Source organism: Peromyscus eremicus, chromosome 3 (assembly GCF_949786415.1).
Source record: "Peromyscus eremicus chromosome 3, PerEre_H2_v1, whole genome shotgun sequence".
Classification (NCBI taxonomy): Eukaryota; Metazoa; Chordata; class Mammalia; order Rodentia; family Cricetidae; genus Peromyscus; species Peromyscus eremicus.
The window spans coordinates 103,587,677-103,611,421 of NC_081418.1; the positions used below are offsets into that span (position 1 = coordinate 103,587,677).

Sequence of the window (23,745 nt, forward strand, 5' to 3'; positions counted from 1 at the left end):
GTGAGTTCAAGGCCAGCCTGGGATATATGAGACACTGTCTTCCCTCTTGTGCACCTCCCTTCCTGACCTCCCCACCCCACCCCACCCCCCGCCCCAAAGAATGACAGAACAGGAAACTTCTGAAATAGTTTAGCGTAGGTACTAAAAAAAATCTGATGTTTTAAAACTGGCCAGAGGGTACAAAAGTCTATCTTGTAAACCCACAATGTCACTGGCACCAGGGTCAACCGGGCTGTGTAGGTGGCAAAACTTGCCTGGTGATCGTCAAGCAAGCCAGCATTTAAGCACAGCTGCATCTGGATCTGGCTGCTGCCCCTGGAAAAGGGACAGTGATTTCAGCTATATGGGGAGGAACGTTTCAGCCTGGAGCCTGTAACTCCAGGCATTGTGATCACCTGTAGCTGTGGTAACCGCGAGAAAGCTCCCAGAATGAGAAATAAGCATCTTCTCCACTGTAGAACAGCCCTGGGCCCTGAACCAAGAGGAACAGCTCCTGCCTTTGAGAGAAGCAGGCTGCTGGCAGGTGATGTGAAGGGACCCACTGGGCTATCCTGTGGCCACTTGGTCACCATGGGGGTAGACTGGACTAACTGGGAGTCTATAGAGGTGGACCCTCGGGAGGGTGTCACAAGAAGTCAGGCTGGGCTGGCAGAGGCAGAGAAGCCAAGCGCTGAGGCAAAGGCCTCCGGGTCTCTGTGATTACTGGCTCATTCCAGTGACCTCAGAGTAGGCTGGGCCTTGTTCGTCTCTCGCTGAGTGGGATAAAGGCCTTGCCCACCCTGGGGTTGGTAATAATGACAACAGCTGTTATTAGGGAGTGCTTGCTATGCGCCTCATGATATTCTGTGCACCCCCTCATTTCTCTGCACCCCATGACAGGCACTACCGCTCTACAGATGAGACTATTGAAGACCAGAGAGGCTGAGGGCCTTTCCTAAGGTCCTTCAGTCCCTTTAAGTGGCTCCCAGCCCCTCAGTCAGGGCTCACATCACCAAGCTACCACAGGGCCTGGAGCAGCTGCGTAGGGAGTGGGAGAAGCCAGAGCATTTCTGTGGGGCTGTTCCACATGGGGGGTGGGGGAGGCGCGGAATAAGCGTTTGTAATGGTCTTGCTTGGGATCTGAGAGGACCAGGGATTGGAGAGGGCCTTGTGTTTCCCTCCAGCAATGGACTGAGAGCTGAGGTCCGTTATGAATGTGATTTTTTTTTTTAAAGCTGCCTTCAGCTGCTGCATGAGAATAGGCTGGGGGGCAGCAGAGCAGCAAGAAGACCTATGGGGAGGCTGCTGTAGATGCCTGCGCTAGGGGCTGCTGGCTGAGAGAAGGTTGCCATGGTGACAGGGACGTGGGGGTGGATGCCAAGAATGTGCCGAGTGGATCTGCAGGTCTTGCTGGAATGGTATATTGTAGGGCCACTGGTCAGGCACATGTGAGGGGCTTGGAACGAGAATCCAAGAGGGAAGAAGAACAGGGTGCCTGTATCTCTCTGCAGGGCCTTCTCTGGACCCAGGGAAGTCTGAGGCTTGGGGGATGCCCTCCCTAGGTGGTAGCCCTGTGATTGACAGCCAACCTGAGGGTTGGAGGTGATGCTGAGGCAGGACCACTGGGCCCTGAGTTCTCCAAAGGCAAATGGAGAACTTTTTGGTTCTTGGACCACATGCTCACAGGGAGGAGAGGGGATGGTGAGGGAGGATCACACTCCTGGGTGGAATGATTGAAGAGACCCACGGAGACCCCGCGACGCCAGGCACAGGACAGGCACTCCACTGCCTCACGCAGGCCCCCAGCCATCATGGTTCAGCCTCAGGGAGTATGATGATAGATGGAGTCCTTAGAGTATGCAAGGATAGAGAGAGAGTTCTGAGTAGAGAGTGCTTAGCGGGTCTCGGAGTCCAGAACCAGGGCTATCGGGGCAGCGAGCCTTGGGGCATTAGAGTCTGGCTCCTCATAGGACCAGCCTTGGCCAGTAGCTGCCTGTGAGGCGAGGAGACCCTTGTCCCCCTTCTCTCCCGAGTGCTGGAGGTTAGCCCTTCTCCTCCTCTTAAGTTTAAAAGCTAGGCTGACCTTGTGAAGCCTTCCCAGCCCCAAGGATTGAGACGTGTCCAAAGGGTGGATCAGCCCTTCTCAGTTGGAGGCTCCAGGTCATTCTTGAGCGGACCCTTCCCTGGGAGGGAGTGGAGTCCCACATCCTCCAATTATGGGCCCACCGCAGGCCACAATGAGCTGTTCAGATAACCATCGGGGGCTGCTGACCTGCTGCAGGAACAATGCTGGCTGCTCGAGCTGTTTTCACAGTGGCCACAGACCTGCTGGGCCATGCGGGCCCCGGGGGAGCCACAGAGAAAGGCCATGCGGATGCTCCCCCAGACAGAGGAAGGACTCCGGGGGCTGCCCGGTGGCTCCAGGAAGCCTTTCTTGGTCTGCTCACTGCCAGATAGCAAAACAATTGGGGTCCTCCACCCCAAGCCTGCCAGTGAGAGGAAGGAGGTGTGGGGGAAGTGGGGTTATTGAGCTTCTGGACCTCTGCTCCTTGCAAAGCCCCCCAGGGCATGTCACTTCTGTATATCCTACGTCTCTGGCAGCCGCTCTGGACCTTAGTGCAAGGTCTCACCACATCTCCCTTGGCACTGAGGTTCTGTTGGTGCAGCAGCACTTTCCAGATGCCCTACTGTGTGCCGGACTTCAGAGCTCCAAACAGGACAGGTCCTTATCTCCATAAACCGCTGGTCTGGTCATGGAAGAGACCGACAGCTGGGAAGTGTGCGCACGACCAGGGCAGTTGGTGCTCGGGTAGGGGTTGACTGTGGGAAGCCAGATTGCAGCCGAGCAGGTGAAGGCGCTCTCCCAGAGGGCCTGAGCTGGGAACAGCACACTCTTTAGCTATTTCCATGGGTGTTCTCATAGGGAGCACAGACCCTGTGTGCTCTGACCTTCCAGTGTGGTAAGAGGACTTGAAAATTTCCATTTTTCTCTGAAATCTGATATCTCAGTGCCAGCGATTCACATGGATCATGGAGACAAAGAAGGTGTGTCCTAGGCTTTGTGGCTACCTTTGTTGTTACTCGTTTTGTTCTGCAGCTAGGGAAACTGAGGCTCAGAAAAGAGCAAGGAGGGCTATTAGCTCTGCCCTCCTCCCCAGCTCATCCCTACCCTGCAGCTCTCTGCCAGGCTGTATGTGAACCCTTGCACAAAGGACCCTGGCTTGACAGGGTCTCTAGATGTGCTTGGTTAATTTCTTATCAAAGGGCTTGCTTGTGTGTCCTTTGATGACATCCGTGGATGGTGACCACCGCAGACGATGTGACAGTGCCTCTCAGCTAAGCTGCAGAGACACAGGAGATGCTAGGAGAAGATGATGACCATCAGCTGGTACAACCCTCTACCTAGGATAGAGGCCAAGCAGGAGGGTGACCCTGATCTGTGCCAGGCTTAGGAAGCTGCCTTCTGTCCAAGCCCATCTGGGAAGCAGAAAGCAAGATACCTGCTTGCTAGGGTCCATGGGTTTAGCCGGGAGTCGACAGGACTGAAGAGTGGATAGTAAGTAGTAGCAAGCCCTGGTTCACAGTCTGGGGATGGGACCCAGGCTTTCCTTGCTCATATTCCACACTTACTCTGCCCTGGCGTCATATCCTCAGCTGCCACAAGCATCCTTGTATAATTCTGCACAAGAAAGCCTTGTTTTGTTTTTTCCTGCTATAAACATATTCGGTCGTTGTCCGTTTTCTATGCCCTGATGGTGAAGCCTGTTTCCCAGTATAGTGTCCTGTGCGGCCAACACCATCTTCTGCTTCGCTTTTCCACCTGGGTGCAGGCGCCTCCTGTAGGTCAGGCCCCACACTAGGCTCTGTGTGGAGTTGTAACTGAGACGTGTGTTGCTGTCTTCCGTGCAGAAACTCAAATTAGAAGAGTGTCTGTTGGTGTGGAGAGCTGCAGATGGCCTCTCCTGTGGAAGATGTCTGGAACTGCTTGCCCAGGGTACACAGGCTGAATGAAATGTGATGTTTGGGAACAATCTTGGGCCACCAGTGCTTTGGTTTAGCTGGTGCCTGGGAAATGGAGCCTGTTGCTTCTAGGGGTTGCAAGTGTTTCATACCTGAATTTTTGAGATCCTTGGAGTCTAAGTGGCTTCTTTGATGGGGACTCTTGGTGTGGAAGCTCCTACTGCAGCCTGGGGAGGTAGGAACTGGTCCTAAGTCACTGGGATAGGCCTCATCATCCACGTTGGTTCTGCCTCCCCTAGAAAACGAGGAAATGGCCACCAAAGAGAAGCTGCAATGTCTGAAAGACTTCCACAAAGACATCCTGAAGCCTTCGCCAGGGAAGAGCCCAGGCACACGGCCTGAGGATGAGGCTGAGGGGAAGCCCCCTCAGAGGGAGAAGTGGTCCAGCAAGATTGACTTTGTGCTGTCTGTGGCCGGAGGCTTCGTGGGTTTGGGCAACGTCTGGCGTTTCCCGTACCTCTGCTACAAAAATGGTGGAGGTGAGTCTGGTTCAAACTGAAGGCTGGGGTCAGAGTGTGAGAGATCTTTTCCTATTCTGTGACCTTCTCCAGGCCAGGTATACCCTGCCTCAACTGCACCTCGGACACAGGGTCAGCATGCCCGCGTACAGGGGTGTTAGCCTCTGGCTAGGTGACCTTCTGGAGGACCCTCCCTCACCCTCTCTGATCCCCTGGTTTGTCCTGTCTGACCCATGCCCCCTCCACCTCAGACATTCATACCCTCTATTCCTCCATTCCACCACCTCTGAGCTCACAGTCTTCTCTTTTAGCATCTTTGATACTGATTTTGCTTTTTAACCTCACCCTATGTATTCCCAAAAGCTAGTTCTGTCTTTCAGTAAATGACACACCAGTATCATTTGCCATAATGCAAAGGGGGAGGGGGAGTGGAGGAGATCCGTGAAGGTATTCTAGCTGTGGTGGGCTGAGTTGGGGGGTTTGGGTTGGATTTTTGTGTGGGCTGTGTCTCCTCCTCTGAGAGAGCCCTCTCGGGTGTCAAAGTTAGGCAGCTCCAGCCTAGAGATGTTCTCCCTGGTGTAGAGCGGGGGCGCAGAGGAGATTAATATAGGTGGCAACCACCTGCCAGGTGACTGTAAAGGTGGGCATACTTCCTGCTGCCATGGTAAGAGAGCCGCTTTTGGGGGAACCTCCTCTTAGCACCTGGTTTCTTGACCTCATTAGGTACCAGACACCCTGGGAACTCTGATGAGTATCCTAGATGCTCCCTAGAACAAAGCAGATAGCCTAGACCCAAGGTGCCCATAATTTCACAGGGTTTATGGACCTGCTGAAGCCATTAGTGTATGCAGGTAGGACTACCCCCCTCAGATACTGTGTTCCCTGTCTCCCTGGCACCCACCACCAGCTGGAGGGTCCACCTCCTGCCTTCCACCCAACCCGTGTCTGGACCTTCCTGGCCGCTGGCCCGGGCTGGCCTGTGGCAGATGAGTGGAGTTCCAGCAGGAGGTAGTGTGTACCTAGCAGACTGAGCCACTTCCATTGGGAAGGATACTGTGGAGAAGGCAGGCATGTGACAGGCATAGGCACCAGCCTGGTGGCTTGAAGAACCTGGTAGATTTGCAGATTCGTGGGTGGGGCCAGTGGGCAGGCCTGGAGAATCTTCAGTGGAGTCTGAGTTTGGCCTCCATGCTTACATCCCTCATTCCTCCGATACCTTTGGTTGGGGGGGCTTGAGAGTGAGCACCTTCCTGCCCATGCTGTGACAGTCACAGCTTCAGCCTGTCCCCTCTGCTCTCTTGGTAGGTGCTTTCCTCATACCGTATTTTATTTTCCTGTTCGGGAGCGGCCTGCCTGTGTTTTTCCTGGAGGTCATCATAGGCCAGTACACCTCAGAAGGGGGCATCACCTGCTGGGAGAAGATCTGCCCCTTGTTCTCTGGTGAGTATGTAGCTGGTGTCGGCTGGGTCTGGTATGCACTGAGTCCACCGGGCTTTTAGTGACATCTCCTGTCTTCTGTGTTTATCAGATCTCCTCACGTGTATCAGTGCCAGATGTAGGGCCGCAGCATGTTGTGATGTCACTGTCACCAAGAGGCAGGGAGAAGGGAGATACAACAGGTTCCTGGCTGCTCAGAAAGTCCCCTCTGGGCCACCTCTATGGGTGTTTGGATAAGTGAGCTGGCAGCTCTCTCAAAATGCAGGAATCTGGAGGGCAGGCTGGCTTCAGGCCTCACTTTCTCCTCTCCTTGGGGTGGTTTTAGGGAAATCATTGAACCTCAATTTCTTCATCTAGAAAACAGTGTTCTCACTCTCTAGAGTTACTGTAAGAACAGAATGACAGTCATGTCTGAGTGTTTTGTCTGTGTGGCCAGCATTCTTGATGGTGGCTCCATTATGTGCTTGGTACTTAGTGTATACTTGGAGTAGTCACTACCGTGATTGAGTGAGAGGAATGGGAATATGAGCCCCTTCCTTTACTCACCCACATAAATGCTTACTACTTTCTGCTTCCATTAAGCCACTCAGTAATTAGGCCCTCCACCTCCATTTCTTCCATCTATCCAGCCTTCCAACCAACCACCGTATGTACACATATCAAGAGTTAGACTATATATAACAAATATATATATATATATAAAACAAATGGATATTCAAGTATGAATGTAAAGTTTGTCCATTTAGCTCTGCATTCATCCATCCATGTTTCTCTCCATCTATCCATCCATCCATCATTCTCTGTTTCCATCCATCTATCCATCCACCCGTTTCCCTCCATATTTTCATTTATCTGTTCGTCTATCCATTCATCTCTATTCTTGCCCATCCTTCCGTATTTCTATCTACCCATCTATGTTTCTATTTACTCATCCATATTTCTATCCATCTATATTTCTATTCGTCCATTTTTATAGAAAAGTCCATCCATCTGTCCATCGGTGTTTCTGTCCACTCATCTGACCATCCAACTGCACAATCATTGTCTTGTCTCTACTTCTTTCATTCCTGTGATCCATCCAGCCACCATTTATTTCTCTGACCACTCATTCACATGTCCTTTCGTCCGGTGACTCCTTCATCCTGTGACTGTTTTCTGCTTGTTGGTGAGCAGGCCCCTGTGGCCCGCAGCCTAGGCAGGCCAGTGGCCCCCAGTTGAATGGGCCTTCTTTTTGACATGCGTCCATTTTGCTTGCCTCGCCCCCAGGCATTGGCTACGCGTCCATCGTCATCGTGTCCCTCCTGAATGTGTACTACATTGTCATCCTGGCCTGGGCCACGTACTACCTATTCCAGTCCTTCCAGAACGAGCTTCCCTGGGCCCACTGCAACCACAGCTGGAACACCCCGCATTGCATGGAGGACACCCTGCGTAAGAACGAGAGTCTCTGGGTCGCCATTAGCACCACCAACTTCACCTCACCTGTCATCGAGTTCTGGGAGTAAGTGAGGCCGTGTCATGGGAAGGAGGAGGGGCCTGGGCAGGGCTATCGGGACGGTATCTTCCTCTTGATGGTAGGAGACCCTGTCTCTGGAGGGAAGGAAGACACACAGCTGGAGATAACTCCATGCCTCTGTCTCATACAAGATGGAGTTGAATTCTGGTTTACCACCTAATGGCTATTTGATTTTTTTAGGCAAGTCACCCCACTGCCCTTTGAGCCTTAGTTTACCTGTCAAATGAGGAAAATGTATTGTTCTTATTCCATGGGATTCCTGTGAGAGAATTTTCTCCAAATATAGGTGAATATGTGTTTGAAAATGACAATTTTCTTAATATATTTTGAGAAAAACATTGTTACCACAGAGAAAAATACATTTCTGTAGTTATTCAAATGCAAATGTGAGTTGGTAGTAAAACTATGTATCAGTTAGTTAGCTCTGACTATGTAACAACCATTCCCAAACACGGTGGTTTTAATCAAGTACTATTTGTTGAGCTCATGACTAATTGGTGCCAGTTTGGGTTGTGCTCAGTTTGGTAGGTCTGCTCTTGGGCTCCTTCAAGTGTCTGTGGGTCCCTCTTTTGTGGGTGGCCGTTAGGAGTGAAGGGCTTATGTGGTCTCATCACTCAGTCTTTCCCCGTTTTGGCTTGTCATAGGCAACTCTAGAGCAACAGTCAAACCCCAGCATGTGGACAGCACGTAGATAGCTCCTTGTGTTAATGGCCTTTGGGGAACTCTCATGAGCGTGTGTTCCAGGACAACAGTTCCTGGAAGCTAATTAGAAACCCTGGTGTTGCCGGGCGGTGGTGGCGCTCGCCTTTAGTCCCAGCACTTGGGAGGCAGAGGCAGGCGGATCTCTGTGAGTTCGAGGCCAGCCTGGTCTCCAAAGCGAGTTCCAGGAAAGGCGCAAAACTACACAGAGAAACCCTGTCTCGAAAAACCAAAAAAAAAAAAAAAAAGAAAAGAAACCCTGGTGTGCATCACTTCCCTTATAAGCACGTGCTCTTAACTCGGGGTGCTCAGTCAGGGATAGCCTCTCACCTCTGGAAATGACTGAGATGAGGCCCCACGTGCAGCGGAGAGCCAAAGCAGAGAAAGGCCTGTCCCTGACTCCCAGGAGATGAGATTCTCTCTCCTTGGTGGACAGTGGCTACCTTTGAGGTGTTGCCCTACTTCAAGGAAGCCAAACTAAGGACCATCAGGAGGGAGCTGCGCTGTAATTCCTACAAGAATGGGTCAGCTGTTCTTACTTGTAGGAGGTGGTCTTTCTTGGGTGGCCTGTGCCATGCCTGAGCCTTTTGTACTCTATCCACAGGCAGGGCCCTGGGCTTTGGGGACTTTGGGTCTCCTAATGTGTATATTTTCCACTAGCAAAACAAAAGGGGCTGTTAAATGCATGTTCCCCACCCTTCAGAGAGCTGAGATTTTAAACAAAGGAATGTTAGCATTTCACTCATTTCCCTTGAAGGGGCCCAAGGCCACAAGCCCTGGCCTTTCTGTACTGTTTTTGGCATGGCTTGGGTACCAGGGCCACCCCCCGCGGACTTCTGGCACCTGGCCAGCCTCTAAGCTGTCTTGCCGAACCTCATTACCTTCTAAGTCTGAACTTTCATTCTGCCCTTCTGTCTTGGGCAGACGTGGTCTCCTCTCCGGGCCTCAGTGTCCATACCTAGGATGATCCTAGTACTGTCCTAGGGGCTATACCACAGCCCCAGCTGGATGAGCTCCTGCATGGCCACCCTAAAAAGCTGTCCCTTCATGCTGTCATCATTGTGGTTAAGCATCCTTTCTGGGGGGCATTTAGAATCTGTATGTGGTCCCTTCAAATGTCCACAGGCTCTGGTGGCAAGGGAGTCATGCTCTTTTTGCCTTTGCCTGGCACTTGCCATTGTGACATGAAGCTCTTGGAAGACGTCTGCTCAGTGCCCTTGCCTTCTCCTTAGACATGCCCAGCCTGAGTCTATTCCAGCACCTTGTGTTCTAGAAGTCTTGCGCAAAGCACTTGGCCTTTGTTTCTCATCAGGAAAGCCCAGAGACAGACTTTAGGAAAATGCCTGGTTCCACAGGCTTTTTTGCAGGCTCTTCCATGGTGTCTGTGGATATGCTGTGCCCAAAGAGTGCTGGCTTCTGCCCACATGGGCCTGCACAGGCTCTTGACCTGACTTTGAATTCTACAAGAACCTCTGAGAATACTTTGGTATTCACAGAACCTGAGCCTGGGGTCCACTGAGCAGAGCTGCAAAGCAGGCTGAGGTGAGGCCCCAGGGCAGCCTCCTGCTGAGCCTGTGTCCAGAGGTGCGGTGGATGGGCAGGAGCATCAGCAAGTCTGTAGGGCTTCCTGCTGCGAAGAACCTCCCCTGGTCTTGGGCTTGAAACAGGGGTACGGAAGGTGAAAGGGTGGGCACAGTGAGCTGTGCCGACGCAAAGCCTTCTCCTCCTCCTCCATTTAATTTACTTTAGGAGGGTTGAGGTATGCACATCATGACGTGTGTGGAGGTCAAAGGACAGCTATGCCCAGTCAGGTCTTCCCTTATTATTATTATTATTATTATTATTATTATTATTATTATTTATTTATTTATTTATTTATTTTTGTATTTTCGAGACAGGGTTTCTCTGTGTAGCTTTGCGCCTTTCCTGGAACTCGCTTTGTAGAACTCACAGAGATCCTCCTGCCTCTGCCTCCTGAGTGCTGGGATTAAAGGTGTGTGCCACCACCGCCCGGCTTTTCCCTTTAGTTTTTACATGAGTTCCAGGGACTGAATTCAGGTCGGCAGATTCAGTGGCAAGTGCTTTTTTATCCAGTCAGCCCTCTTGCTGGCCCTTGAGGTTTCTTAAGTAGGGAAAAGAGTAAGCCACTGTGAGAAACTCTTGCATCCATTTCCTGTGCAGTTCACTGGCCCTCCGTCAGGCATTCAGAATCTAACAACTCTCCCTGTGCACACCACACCCCTTGAGGGACTCCTATATGCAGGTAAAGGACACTCGTTGGCTTCTTGCTCTCTCCCTGCCTTTTCCTTGAAGCTCTGGTCCATCCCTGGCTCAGCTTTCCTTTGCTTTTCCCACACTGTGATCTTACCCTGCCAGAAAGGAGTGGGTGGGTACTGCGGTGCTCACTGACTAAGCACTGACCCAGGCCCAGGCAGTTTTCCCTTGTTTCTTTACCTGAACCAGATCTGAAGGTCTTGGAGCCAAAAGTAACAGGCACAGTGGGAGCTGAGCTTCCCCCCAGTTTCTAATCACTGGAGGACTCTGTCAGCCACCCTGTGGCCTCTCCCTTCTGCTGGTTACCATGGAGGCAGGAGGACCTCAGAGGGGAACTCCCCTTCCCGGTGTGGCCTAGGTGTAGCGCGTGTCCCAGCCCTCTGAAGTCAGGGCAGTTGGGACTCAAGCTTGAGTCTCTCTTCTGTGCTCGGTGAGCCAGAGTTAACCTGGCCCCAGCATTCACATCTGCTCTCTAACATTAAGGAACCTAGACAAGCTATTTGTGTTTAGGGTTCTGGGGACCCAGCATGGACACAGACAGGGCCATCCTTAGTAAACATTTTGTCTGTGTTCCACTCCACCTCCCACCCCTGGGATACAGGGCAGGCCTTGGAGCCAAGTCCATGATCACAGCACACTGCTTGTGTGCGTGCACGTCTGTATGTCTCCAGTCTCTGGTCAGGCATGGACTCCTCTGTCAGCGTGACCCTGCCACACTTACCCTGTCTGCAAAGCCAGTCACCTTCTCAGCCTCAGCAGCTCCAATTCCCGTGAGAAGCCACTCGGCCCCAGAGACCGACATTTTAACGTTGGCGTTAGGGTATGTTTGGTGGCTGCGTGGTGGGGCCACAGAGCTTCTGCCACAGCCTCATCTCACCGGGTCCTCACCCTCTGAGGTCACCTCTGTCCCCAAACCTCTTGCTTCCTCCACAGGCCTTGGAGGACAGGCGGGGCCAGGTCTGGCCGAACGCCCTTCAGCAGGCTGGAGCCAGGCCTTCCTCCGAGGCTCCTGCAGAGCCCCCTGGGAGCCCAGCATGGATCATTAGATTCTATTAGAATCAAAGAAATGAGTCATATTTGCAAACAAGCCGTGCTCAGCCAATCTTTCTCCGTAGCTGTCGGAAGGAGGAGGTGGTGCGGGAAGGGCTGTGTGGGGGCCCCATGCTCCGGCGGGCGGCCCTTTTATAATTGTTGCCTCTGCCAGTCTCCAGGGGACTGCTGCGGCCAATAAACGGCTGGCCTGCAGTCAAAAGGAAACGATTTGGCCCACTCTGAGGATGAATTTACATCTCCAAGTGCTGACTGGACGGCAGCAGGGCAGCCGGCTGCAAGCACACGTCCAGGCCGGCCCCTCTTTTAGTTCCCATCCTGGCAAGATGTGTCCCTTTTCTTGGAAAAGATCTGCAGCTTACCTTCATGTGCTGGGTGCTGTGGTTCAGACAGATTCAAGCCCTGCGTGCACAGAGCTGACTTGCTAGTAGACACATCAACCAGGCAGAAAGTAAGATGTGAGTGGGAAAGGGCTGACAGTAGAACCAGTGCTGGGGAAAGAGCGGGCTGGGGTGCAGTCAAGGGGCCCGTGAGGGAGGGAGGTAGCGTGGACAGCTATGCACCCACGATGTCTGGCTTCCCATCGGTTTGCTACCCTGGTCTTCTTGCTCCCCACACATTCTTTAAAGCATCAACATTTGAGTGGAAGGTGACAGGGACAGGTTCGGAGGGGAGGTTGGAGCCATGGCAGGATGTGGAGCCAAGGATGTGAGCTAGCATCGCAGATTCTGTGGGGTCCCTCTGACAAGTTCGGTGGAGAATATTATAGGTTGGGAAGAAGTTACTGTAGTGGCTTTAGGGTGCAGTAGGGCCTGAGTAGGGCATTATGGGGGGTTTGTAGGTGTTTAGGGGTCACCCATGAGTGATGTTGGAGTGACGACGTTGTGTGGCAGCGGTATCTCATGAGTGCACTTGCAGTTTATTGAGCGCTGCACTCACAGCAGTGAGAAGGCCCCCCGGGAGATCCATGAGTACCCCTTGGAGGGAGAGTCCCCCTTGGAGGGAGCAGGCACACAGAGGACAAGCAGAGGGTCCCTGCTGGGATGCAGATGACTGGCTACTCTCCAGCTCAGGCCTGCCTGGGGCTGTCAGAGTCTGATTGGCAGGCAGACTTCCTTCCTTCCATTCCTAGGACATTTTGTGGCCCTGGCAAGCTATCTGAAGCCTGATGACAGAGCTGTCTAATTTCAACACTGTGTAATTTCAGGTAGAGGCAAGATAATCAACTATTTAAGGCCAGCCTGGGCTATGTGAAACCCTGTCTCAAAAAAAAAAAAAAAAAAAAAAAGTCTAGCCGAGGGTAGGGGTGGTGTGGAAGGGTTGGCATCCGCCTTTAATCCCAGCACTCAGGAGGCCGAGGCAGGCAGAACTCTGAGTGAGTTTGAGGCCAGCCTGGTCTACAAGGTAAGTTCCAGGACAGCCAAGGCTACACAGAGAAACCCTGTCTCAATTTATAAAGGGGTGTGTGTGTGTGTGTGTGTGTGTGTGTGTGTGTGTGTGTGTGTATACGTGTATACGTACTCACAGAGCAAAAGAGCTGCCTTGATTTCTGAGTCCCTGTCCCCAGGCAGCGCCTGCTCACCGTCTGGCTGGTGTGTGTTTGGGTTCTCCCTGTCACAGCAGCTGGTCTTGTGCAGATGGCCCCTGCTCTCTGGGTTCACTGTGTCCCTCAGGGTATTTATGCTACTTTATCAGCGTATCAAGAACTTGACACTGGTCTGTGTGGTATTCCAGTGTGCCTGCCCCAAGGTTTGCTGTACCCTACAGAGGGGCACTTGGGTCACCTCCTGGTGAATGCTTTGTTTCTGGGCCCCCACGCTGGTAGAATTATAGGAGATGGTCTGGGGAATGGAGTGACTGGGTCAGGGAAAATTCACCTTAAAATGTCCCTGGATACCAACGACCCTGCAGGGACTGTCCCCAGCAGCAGAGGGATAAAAGGACTCTGTTTGTTTGTCTCAGCTACCCAGAACAATTCTACTTGGCAGTGCTTAGCAGCAGTGGGCACTTGGCTTTGCCTAGCAGGGTGGTGAGAATGAGCAGAAAGGGGGTCATGACCTGGATGGGTGGGGCTCTCAGGACCAGCAGGATCTGGCTTTGGAGTTTCTTCTTGATGGATTGCCCCAAAGAACAAAGAGACATGGCGGTCTCGAGGCTGATCACTAGCTGAGAAGACAGTGTTTTGCTTGCTGTCCACGGGGTGGTCCGAGCCAGCGGGAAGGAAGGCAGGCAGGCTAGATGGATTCTACGCAAGTTACCTGGAGCATCGGCTGCAGAGGGCACACTTGTGGAGGGCAGGCCAGGGAAAAGGCTGCTGGTGTGAAGGTGTGGAACAGGGCCACGTTCTTCTCCTCTGATGTGGCCCATTCACAGGAGCGTGGGCTGTCTCTCCCTGTGCTCTGAGCTTCCGTGGCTGGCACCCAAGTGCTGAGTGTTGAATGGGAAGGGCTTTTTGTTCTAGGGTGCTGCCAGGTCTCAGATTGGCAGGGGCCCAGCTGCATGTGGTTGGCTGTCAGCCTGCTTTGTGAAGGAAGGTACCCCAGGATGCTGCCCCGAGGCACCAGATGATCCTAGCTCTAGTGGAGGACTGGAGGGCCCTTTAATTTATTATAATTTTTTTATTATATTTTATGTCTAGAGGTGTTTTGCCCCCCCCCCTCTCTCTCTCTCTGTGTGTGTGTGTGTGTGTGTGTGTGTGTGTGTGTGTGTGTGTGTGTACTACTTGTGTATCTAATGCCCCAGAAGCCAGAAGAGGGTGCAGTATCCCCCGGAACTGGAGTTACACATGGTTGTGAGCTGCCATGTGGGTGCAGGAAATTGAAACCGAATCCTCTGGAAGATTAGACAATGCTCTTAACCTTGAACCAACCTTCCAGCGCCTGGAGGTCCTTCTTAAAAGCGGGCACTATTTTCTTTTAAAATCAGACCATGTTGTGGTAGAGTTGAGAGAGCCTTGAGAATCAGGCAGGCCTGGAGTTTTAGTGGCTTTGCGAGTGTGGGCAAATGGACCCTCCAAGCCTTGGTTTTCCCATCTGTGAAATGCAGTGAGCTCTACTCCTTGGACTGAGTGAGATCAATGGGAAAGGCATATCGTTAGGCTCTGCCGGCATTGGTCTATTGTGTGTTCGTCACATATTCTTCTAGAGAACTCGTCAGGGGCACTGACGTCACTGTGAGCAGCAGGATAAGAACCAAGGAAAGTTGCCTCTCTTTTAGGCTTGGGGGTACCTCTTGCATCAGCCCGGTAGTGTGAGGCTTGGTTGTCATCCTGGGTGGTTCATTCATTCAGTGGGTGTTTGTTGAATTCTTCTGTGTTCCAGTTGTCATCCTGGGTCCTGAGAACAATGACTGGACCAAACATGTTGCTTGAAGGCCATTTGAGAAGGACCCTTGGATTTATTCAAAATTCCTATGTTGAGGCTTTTCTGGAGGGGAAAAGCCAAAAGGTCCTGGTCCAGATGGTACTTAAGACCCTGACTATGGGGTCCCATTAACTCACTGAAAGCTTAGAACACTCTAGAATGCTTTCCTAAGTAAGCACCCTAAGTAGAAGCTGGCACTACCAGTTTACAAAAGGACAAACCAAGGCTCGGAGTCTCCACTCCTGCTCGGAGGGTAGCCTGGGACAGGGGTCTGCCTGCAGCTTTACGAAAATAGTCTTTGTCTGGAACTCTCCTGGAGTCCTTTCTGCTGTGGTTGGCAGCTTAAAGACTGGGTGGCGTGTAACCTGGAGACCCAGTGTCTGGGGAAGAGGTCTGCGTGCTCAGCATGGGTGCTGCAGGACACCGGGTCCCTGGGCAGTAGGTTTCCTGGTCATCTTGGCTGTGAGCACCCTGTGTGAGCTCCTACGGTTCCTTCCCTGCCTCCAGAGAGCTCCAAAATCCTGGCAGGGAAGGAGAGAGGAAGCCAGCACTACTTAAGCACCAGCTGTATGCCAGCAGCTTCTGTGGATATGCTTCCATCCTGCAGTCACGTGATCAGGTGTGGCAGCGGCCAGCCACCTCCAGACCTTGGTATGGTGTCGCACATTTCTGTGGTGTTTTCCTCACAAGTTACTGCAGCAGGATGGGTGTTCTGTGCCCATACAGGACCCACTTTGCCTTTCTGAGTCTTATCCCTTGGGAAAGATCTAAATAACGTGCGGTGTTAGGTTTTTTGTTTTTTGTTTTTTTTTTTTTTTCCATTGATTAGGTTTGTTCTTTTGAGATAGGATCTGACTATATAGCCCTGGGTGACCTAGAACTCATAATCCTCCTGCCTCAGCCTGAGATTACAGGTTAGATCAAGGAAGCTAGGACAGAGGATGCTGGGAAGGGGAGTCCACCCCCATTTTACATACTGCAACAGAGGTCTGGGATGGTTAGGTAACTTGCCTAGGGTTAACAGTTGGACAGAAGCGGAGATTTGAACCTGTGTTTGGCTCACGGTTAAAACTGAAGGTTGCCCATGGGTCCTGCAGATACTCAGTTCCCATTTAAAAGACGTGTGTGTGTGTGTGTGTGTGTGTGTGTGTGTGTGTGTGTGTGTGAAGTCAGAGAACAACTTGACAGAGTCAGTCCTTTATTCCCCCACGCAGGCCACAGGTCAGTTGAGCAGCAATCACCTTCATGTGCCCAGCCATCATACCACCCAAATCAGTATCCGTTTTACAAGTGAGGAAATGGAGGCCCGGGGACTTAACTTGCTCAGGGCCCTGCTGGGTTGAACCTGAGGTCACCTGATTGACTGCCCTGCTGTCCTAGTGGCCTCCATTCTCTTCCTGACAAGTGGGCACCAAGGCTTATGCACATGCAGTGCCTGGGGCAGAGGCTGCCACTGAAGTATCTCTGTAGAGACGGGGACAGTTGTTGATGTCTTTTTTTATTTAATTTTTTGAGACAAGGTCATACTCTGTAGTCCAGGCCAGCCTAGAATTCACGATGTAACCCGGGCATGCCTCAAACTCGAGGCTGTCCTGCCTCAGTCTCCCCAGTGCTGGAATGAAAATGAACATTGGTATTTTATTTCATCATGACGCCAGAGACGGAACCCAGGACTTGGCTCATGCTGGCTTTGCTGCCAAGTGCCCCCCACTGCCCCAGCCCCTGACCTCTTGTTCTCTTTCCCCAAAGGCGCAATGTGCTCAGCCTGTCCTCCGGAATCGACGACCCAGGCGCTCTGAAATGGGACCTTGCGCTCTGCCTCCTCTTAGTCTGGCTCGTCTGTTTTTTCTGCATCTGGAAGGGGGTTCGATCCACAGGCAAGGTGAGTGGACTCCTGTCCCCGGCCTCGAGGATAGCCATACTGTGGCCAGCCTTCTGCTTGCAGAGCTCTATCCTGGGAGGAGGACCCATGTTGGGACATAGAGTGCTCTGACAGGACAGACACACAGCCCTGTGTGGTGGTCTCTCTCACTGGGTGAGGACCCCTAGTGTCCACCACCCACTGGCCAGGGGTTTAGTGACCTCGTGACTGGGGGACAGCCAGGTATCCCCCACTGAACTCGTGTCACTAGGGCATTGCCCTGTTCCCTGATATGTTGGTGTGGTGAGCAAGGTTCACGGAGCCAGAGGCCAGTCGGCAGCCCTACCGCTGGCCGAGGCCGTCAGCTCGCAGTGTGGACCCTAATTTTGCAAAGTGGGCTGGCAGCCACCCAGGGTTTAGGACAGATGTTGAAGCAGGCCTGTCCAGCTGCCCTGTCCTTATACTGGGGTGCAGAGCCCCTTGCTGTCCTGAACCTCAGTCTGAAAGGGAAGCCATCCAGGCTGGGACCACACCCTACTAGCGTCACCCCACAGGACAAGCAGACCGAGGGAACGTGCTGTTGCCTGTCTCCTTAGGGCCCCTGTCCACTGTGCTTCCTCCTTCCCGGCAGTCCTGGGAGCATGCCTGTTGCTTTCCTCTAAACAGTGAAGAAACTGAGGCCCAGAAGAGGTCAGGCAGCTTGTCCTATAGCAGCCCCTCCCCCGAGCCCGTCCCCTCAGTTGTCAAACAGTGACCATGAGGTTTGAGATGAGGCATGTCAAGTGCCTCAGATCTGTGGACCAGTGGGCCTGAGCCACACTCCCGGGGGAGCAGCCATTGCCTTCTGCCCGCTGCCCAGTTTCCCCAGACGGAAGCGAGTCTGCCGGCGAGTGTCTGAGGAGCTTTGGTGCTGAGCATGCTGGAGAGCATCAGTCGTGTTCAGGGGTGCACTGATGTCCTTTGAGCCTCTTGTGCATGGGTCCTGTCTTAGAAACAGGGTGAGGGGAGCTACAGTGGTCGGCATCTGTGGCTGGCTGGGAAGAGCTGGGCTGCAGAGAGAGGAGCATGGGACCCAGGTGCCAAGTTACAGGAGAGAAGAAAGGAGTGTGGGGTGTCTTTTATAGGGTGTCCAGGCAAGGGCTACTGAGGTGACTGAGGTACGGTGAGAAGGGAGTGGAGAGTTGAGTGTCTGAGGGGAGTATTGCAGGCAGAGGCAATGGTCACTGTAAAGGCCCTGCAGTGCATCTTGGCCAGGACGTAGGAAGCCCCTGGTCTGATGGAGGAGGTTGATATCCGACAGGCACAGTCAGCAATATTTCAGACACAGCATACTACAAAGGAGACCTAGCCAAGGCCTCATGCAGGGTGCCAGGCTGCAGCTGTGGCTCCTTGTGGAAACGTGACTGGCCAGAGCCCACCCCCCACCCCCCACCCTACCCTGAGCTGCACCCTGCTCTGTGGAGCACGCGTGGTTCCTAGACTAGCGGGCCTGATGGGTCAGAGAAGCCAAGACAAACAGCTCTGTGGACTTCCTCCAGCTCAATGCTGAGAGGCGCTCAGAGGCAGGCCGCCCGCCTGCCCGTCCAGAGGCCCACCCGCTGGCTGGCTTCAGCTTCCAGCCCTGGCTGCAGACCAGGTTCCTAGCCGTGGGGGCTGAGCCCTCGTCCTGGCCAAGCCTGCTTCCGTGGCTAACTTAGTCCAGGAAAAAGTAGGGTGATGGATGGAGGCCTGGGCCCCAGATGCCCAGGACCCAATTTCAGGTGCTTGGCTTTGGTCTTTCCAACTCTTTGAGGGTCTGAAATAGGTTCCCAGACTCAGCCTCAGTTTCACTCCTTCAGCCAGTCAGGTAACTGGGGTGTCCACATGGCTTCTCAGGGCTGGGTGGCAGCTCATTTGATCCCTGGAAGTTCTTTGATCCTGTACAATTGAAACTGAGGTTCAGAGAGCTTAACTAGCTTGCCCAATGCTACACCGCTTGTCAGTGGCCAGACAGGGATTTGAACGCAGGCAACTCTCTTCTCCCTCCTGTCAGTCTCATCCCTGTGCTGGGCTGCAGGTGCAGCAAGGCAGACTGCCGAGGCTCACCCAGGAAGGGCCTGGACATGTGCATGGCTGGGCCTGTGGTCACACTCCGGGGTAGACAGTGCCCGACCTGGGTTTGGACTCAGCTCTGCTCCTACAAAATGCCTTTGCAAATTCCTTTCACCTGCTCAGCCTCAGTTTCCCCTGGGGTAAAGTGAATGATTGAGTCCCTCTTAACGACCCAGGCCATCTGCTCCCAAGTAAAGTTGACTAACAGGAGGCTGGAAGCTAGCCCCCTCTTGCCACCCACCAGCTAACAGTGGGCTGGGGGTGAGGTGCCCTGTAAGCTTCCATTTTTTTCCTACAAGGCCCCGGGCCCTGACATCAGAGGAGTTATGGAGGATCTCAGCAGCAGGAGTGGAAAAATACCACGTCCCACAGCAAGGCCTACTGGGCCACCGTCAGGGGCCCATGGTGGCGCCTGGCACCAGCCTCTCCTTGGAAGATCCCAAGGGACAGTCACGGAAAAGTTGAGAGAAGGGTTCCCGGGCTTATCCAAGAAGCAGCAGAGCCCACAAAACAAGGGTGGCTTTCTCCAGAGATGGCTGGAGCCGCCTGACAGGGGGTGTCAACAACAGTCACGCCCCTGGAGAGATGGGCGCCCTAAAAGTACTCGGCCTAGATCAGATCCCACCGCTGACACCTCCTGCACTTTGGGGACCCCAGGCAGGTGACACTGGCCAGTGTGGGCCTAGTTTCCTTGTAAGGGAAGGGGCAGGTTGTAATGGCTCTGAGCTCATCCAGGGGTGCTGAGTATTGAGTAAGGTCACAGCACCTTACTGGGCACATAGTAGGTATAAGCACTTAATAAAGAGACAAGCCAGGGAGCCCCCCCACGCCCCATGAGCTCACCAGGGATTCTGGCTGCCATCCACATGCTTTGAAGCGGTAGCCCTCTGGGGAACCCTGAGGGGCTCCTGTGTGTGGCTATTGTTTACCAGCTTGGGTGTGGCCTTGCAGGGCCCCAGAGAGGGGAGCTGGCCAGGGGCGCCTGCCCGCCTATCCACAGGAAGGGAGGAGACAGAGGAGACAGGCAGATTTTCTTTCTTTTACCCTTTCAATGGCTTCCTGACTGGCCTTTGTCCTGGGTGTTGGTCTACCCATCAAGGAAAAAGAAACAGGGGTGGCTGGGGACACCGAGGCAGGCCGGGAGGAAGAAAGGCATCCAGGGAGGGGTGTCAGGCAGGAGAGGGCTCTCCTTCCGTCTTGTAGAATGCCACCACTGTTTGGGTTGTTAAGTGTTTCCAGCCACTCCCTGCAGACATTGACAGAGGGTGAGGTCAGAGATCCCCCTCGGAGCTGCAGCCACAGCTGCCAGCTGAGAGGTACGACAGATGAGTGATGAACTCCAGCTGACCCTCTGGGCCAGTCACCTCCTTGCTCTGTAGCCTCAGCGCTGGACCTCCAGTCCAAGGCTCTCACCTTGAGGTGGGGAGACCAAGTCTGGAAAGGGATAGTGACCACCAGCTGCCAGGCACTGTGCTTGAGTTCCCCTCCAAGGGGCTTGACTCCCTAGAAAGTGATGGTCTCCCTCAGGCCTTCTAGCCCTTGTCAAGGCCAACTGCCCAGCAGTGGTGTGACCAAACAGCTCATGGGACCGGGCAGAGGGCCTGTTGGGACACACAGTGTGACCTCTCGGGTCTCTCGTAAGCTGGGAAAGTTGACCGTGTAAGCTGTCCATGACCTTAGAGAAGTTCCCACCCACCTCCTCTCAAGTCATGTCGCTCAGGCTGTGTGTCTTAACAACCGTTTGCTGTCGTCTGACTGTGTAAATCTTCACCCGTCTCTTGACAAGGGCTGTTGTGACTCTTGCCCTCATGTCACAGGAGAAGAAACTAAGGCCCAGAGAGAGTCGTCCTTGTGTCCCTCACCTGAGTAGGCCCAGAGCTGGAGCTGAGCTACTTGTCAGGCAGGCCCTGACCACTCCCGCCTCAGCCTCCTGAGTGTTGGGATTACAGATGTGTGCTCACACCTGCTGCTTTTTTTTTTTTTAAAAATATGTGTGGGTATTTTGCCTACATGTACGTGTGTGCCTAGTGCCTCTGTTGGCCAGAAGAGAATGCCAGATCCTTTGGAACTGGAGTTTCAAATAGTCCTGAGCTGCCGAGTGGACGCCGGGAACTGATCTCAGGTCTCTGCAAAAGCAGCGAGTGCTCCCAACCACTGAGTCATCCCTCCGGCCCTCTCTGATTCTTTACTCCAGTGTCGTACTGACGGGTAATGGCAGCCAGTATGTGCTGAGTGCCATGTGACAGCTGCTGGGCTGAGCTGTCGCACACACCCCTGGTGGGTGATTCTCGGTTGTATGCTGTCTGTATTTTTCCTCCTTGTGATCAGCTCTTCAAAGCGGGGAGGATTTGTTTTCCATCTTGCCTACTTTTTATAAATTCTGAGCTTAGATGAGCTATGTAAATTATCCACAGGATTTAATTTTTTTTTCCCCCATCTATAAGCTAGATCCTTATGTCCTGTTTAGGGAAGGTGTCAGAGGCTCACAGCAGGTGGGACGTTTGCAGAGTCCTTGCTGTTCCCAGTGTGACCTGCTGCCTCCGAGAGAAGAGGAGGTCTGCACCTCACGGTGACGGCAAGGATGCTCGCAGGCTTACCCGACTCCCTCCCGCCCCTCCAGGTTGTCTACTTCACCGCCACTTTCCCGTTTGCCATGCTTCTGGTGCTGCTGGTCCGTGGACTGACCCTGCCAGGTGCTGGTGAAGGCATCAAATTCTACCTGTACCCCGACATCAGCCGCCTCGAGGACCCACAGGTATGGCGGGGTGATGCTCAGGGTGCAGGAGCCAGTGTTTCTTGTGGCTCTTTCATGCCCGTGTGTAGCCAAGCATTGCCGCCTAGTTCTTCTCCACGGGGCCGATGGTGGCTTGTTGCCCTTCCGGGCTACAGAGCCCATCTCAGGCACGGCACTGGCTAAGGCAGGGCCTCCTGCTCTGGCCATGCCAGGACAGAGATTCAGTATTCGGGACAGCATCCTCAGATGAGGGAGGGACTTAGGATTGATGGCGGCCCTAAAGGTTCAGGGGGTCATATTGTAAGTCCCCCTATCCCAGCACATAGCTGAGGGGTGTCGGGAGTTGGTGAAACCCAGGAGGCTTTTGTGTGCCCTTTGAGACCTTTGTCCCAGGATCCCAAGCTTTTCAGTTGCCTCCCAGGGGCCGGCATTTCTGGTCAGGGTAGGGTTGGTGACAGCCTGAGCTGTAAGGTGGGAAGGTAGGCTTGCTGCCTTCCAGAGCTACTGGGGATAGTGTCTGGAGAAGTAAAGAATGCTTTGAATTCTAACTCAGGTCCCTGGACTTAACCGTCCAAGCAGCCTTGACCTAGGAGTAGACAGAATAAAGACCACTCTTGCTTGAGTGTGGAAAGTCATGCTGAAGGTCAGGGTAGGCTAGGGGGCACATTCTGTAGATATGAAAACCAAGGCTCTGGGAGTGGGTGCTGGTCACCCCAGAGTTAGAAGTCTAGTCTCTTAACTGATGCACAAAGAAGAGGTACCTGGCTCTGCTTTCTGGGGTTCCTTGCAGCTCATCGACACTGAGGAGACTAATGCAGACCTTGTCATGGTTGGTCAAAAATCCTCACATTGCCAGACACCCCCCCCAATGCGCACTCACCCTAATGCTCTTCCCTTCCCTCCCAGGTGTGGATCGACGCTGGAACCCAGATATTCTTTTCCTATGCCATCTGCCTGGGGGCCATGACCTCACTGGGAAGCTACAACAAGTACAAGTATAACTCGTACAGGCAAGTGTCGCGCTGGCGGGCCCCGTGAACGTTAGAAATGATGATTAAAGAAAAAGAGAAGTAGGGAGCGTGGCTTCCTTGTGTTGTGATTAACTTACCCCCTGACGTGTGTGTAACTTAGGGACTGTATGCTGCTGGGATGCCTGAACAGTGGTACCAGTTTTGTGTCTGGCTTCGCAATTTTTTCCATCCTGGGCTTCATGGCACAAGAGCAAGGGGTGGACATTGCTGATGTGGCTGAGTCAGGTACGGTGGTGTTGGTGGCAGTGGTGGTGGGCACTGCCACCTAGTGTGTAAGATGAGTACTGCAGGCATGGAGCCAGACCCCAGGGGGATGGAGGGAGCCTGGCGTTTACGTAGACATCCCCTCTCCTCCCAAGACGTGCCCCCATACCTGAGTACAAAAGCTACAGTCAGAGGTTTTCAGTGCATCCTGGCCCACTGAAGGTGGGAGGAACAAGGGCGGTTGAGATGGGAATTGGTGGCTGTTTTAGTCGTGGTCTTCCAGCCCCCAATCCTTCCCCAGCAACCGCTGGCTTTAGCCACGGGAGTTGCTTTCCAGCTGAGGCCCAGGTCAGCCACAGCTGGCACACCATCGCTGGCATCTTAGCCTCCATTCCTGCGGTTTGCGCTTTGCTCCCGGCGAGCTCCACCACCAGGCCGATCCACTCTTCAGTCCTTCCTGTATCTGTTTACCAAGCCTCACCCCTCCCAGCCTCCACCACAGTCACCAGGAGTGAGAGGGCTGGGGAGGAACACCACCCAGGGACCAGGACAGCCGATTTGGGCATAGGCTATGAGGACACTGCTGCCCTTAGAGAATGGGGGCTTTTTGGTCCCATGTTGCTACTCAAGACATCTGCAGTCACAGAATGGATGGTCAGTCTTAGGGTCATGGGTTCTGCACAGAGTGGGTCCTTTCTTAGCAGCATGGGACCCAGAGCTCCAGTAAAGATGGTTCTGGAACATGAACTAGAATCCTACCACCTCATCACAGGATTTCAGAAATCTGGGTTTGAGGGCTTGGCCTTGGCCTAAGCCTGCAATTTAGACTTGAGGTGGCTGGGGTGGCGATCCCCAGGGGCCACCCCCCCACCCAGTCCTCTTGAAGCGTGGTCAGGTATTGTCTGACCTAACCTAATTGCCCACAGCCCCTCTGGGGCTTTCTGGAGCCTGCCAAGGTCTCTGGGCTGGGGTTCCCTTCAGGCATGGGGATGGGGTAGGATGGGGGTAGACTGTGCATCGTTGTTCTAG

General features: G+C 53.4%; 1 protein-coding gene across 11 annotated transcripts in view; it reads left to right on the forward strand.

Moving 5' to 3' along the window:
* The window catches only part of Slc6a6 (solute carrier family 6 member 6), a 73,071-nt gene that overhangs the window by 34,877 nt on the left and 14,449 nt on the right, over nt 1–23,745 (forward strand). For 10 of the 11 annotated variants that reach the window (XM_059258213.1, XM_059258216.1, XM_059258210.1 and 7 more), the window contains 7 exons: nt 4,239–4,478; nt 5,763–5,897; nt 7,161–7,395; nt 16,545–16,677; nt 21,368–21,502; nt 22,388–22,491; nt 22,613–22,737. In XM_059258213.1, coding sequence (XP_059114196.1) covers nt 4,239–4,478; nt 5,763–5,897; nt 7,161–7,395; nt 16,545–16,677; nt 21,368–21,502; nt 22,388–22,491; nt 22,613–22,737 — 1,107 coding nt within the window. Of the gene's footprint in view, nt 1–4,238; nt 4,479–5,762; nt 5,898–7,160; nt 7,400–16,544; nt 16,678–21,367; nt 21,503–22,387; nt 22,492–22,612; nt 22,738–23,745 lie in introns of those variants that run through there. The other variant, XM_059258220.1, reaches the window with a different exon arrangement.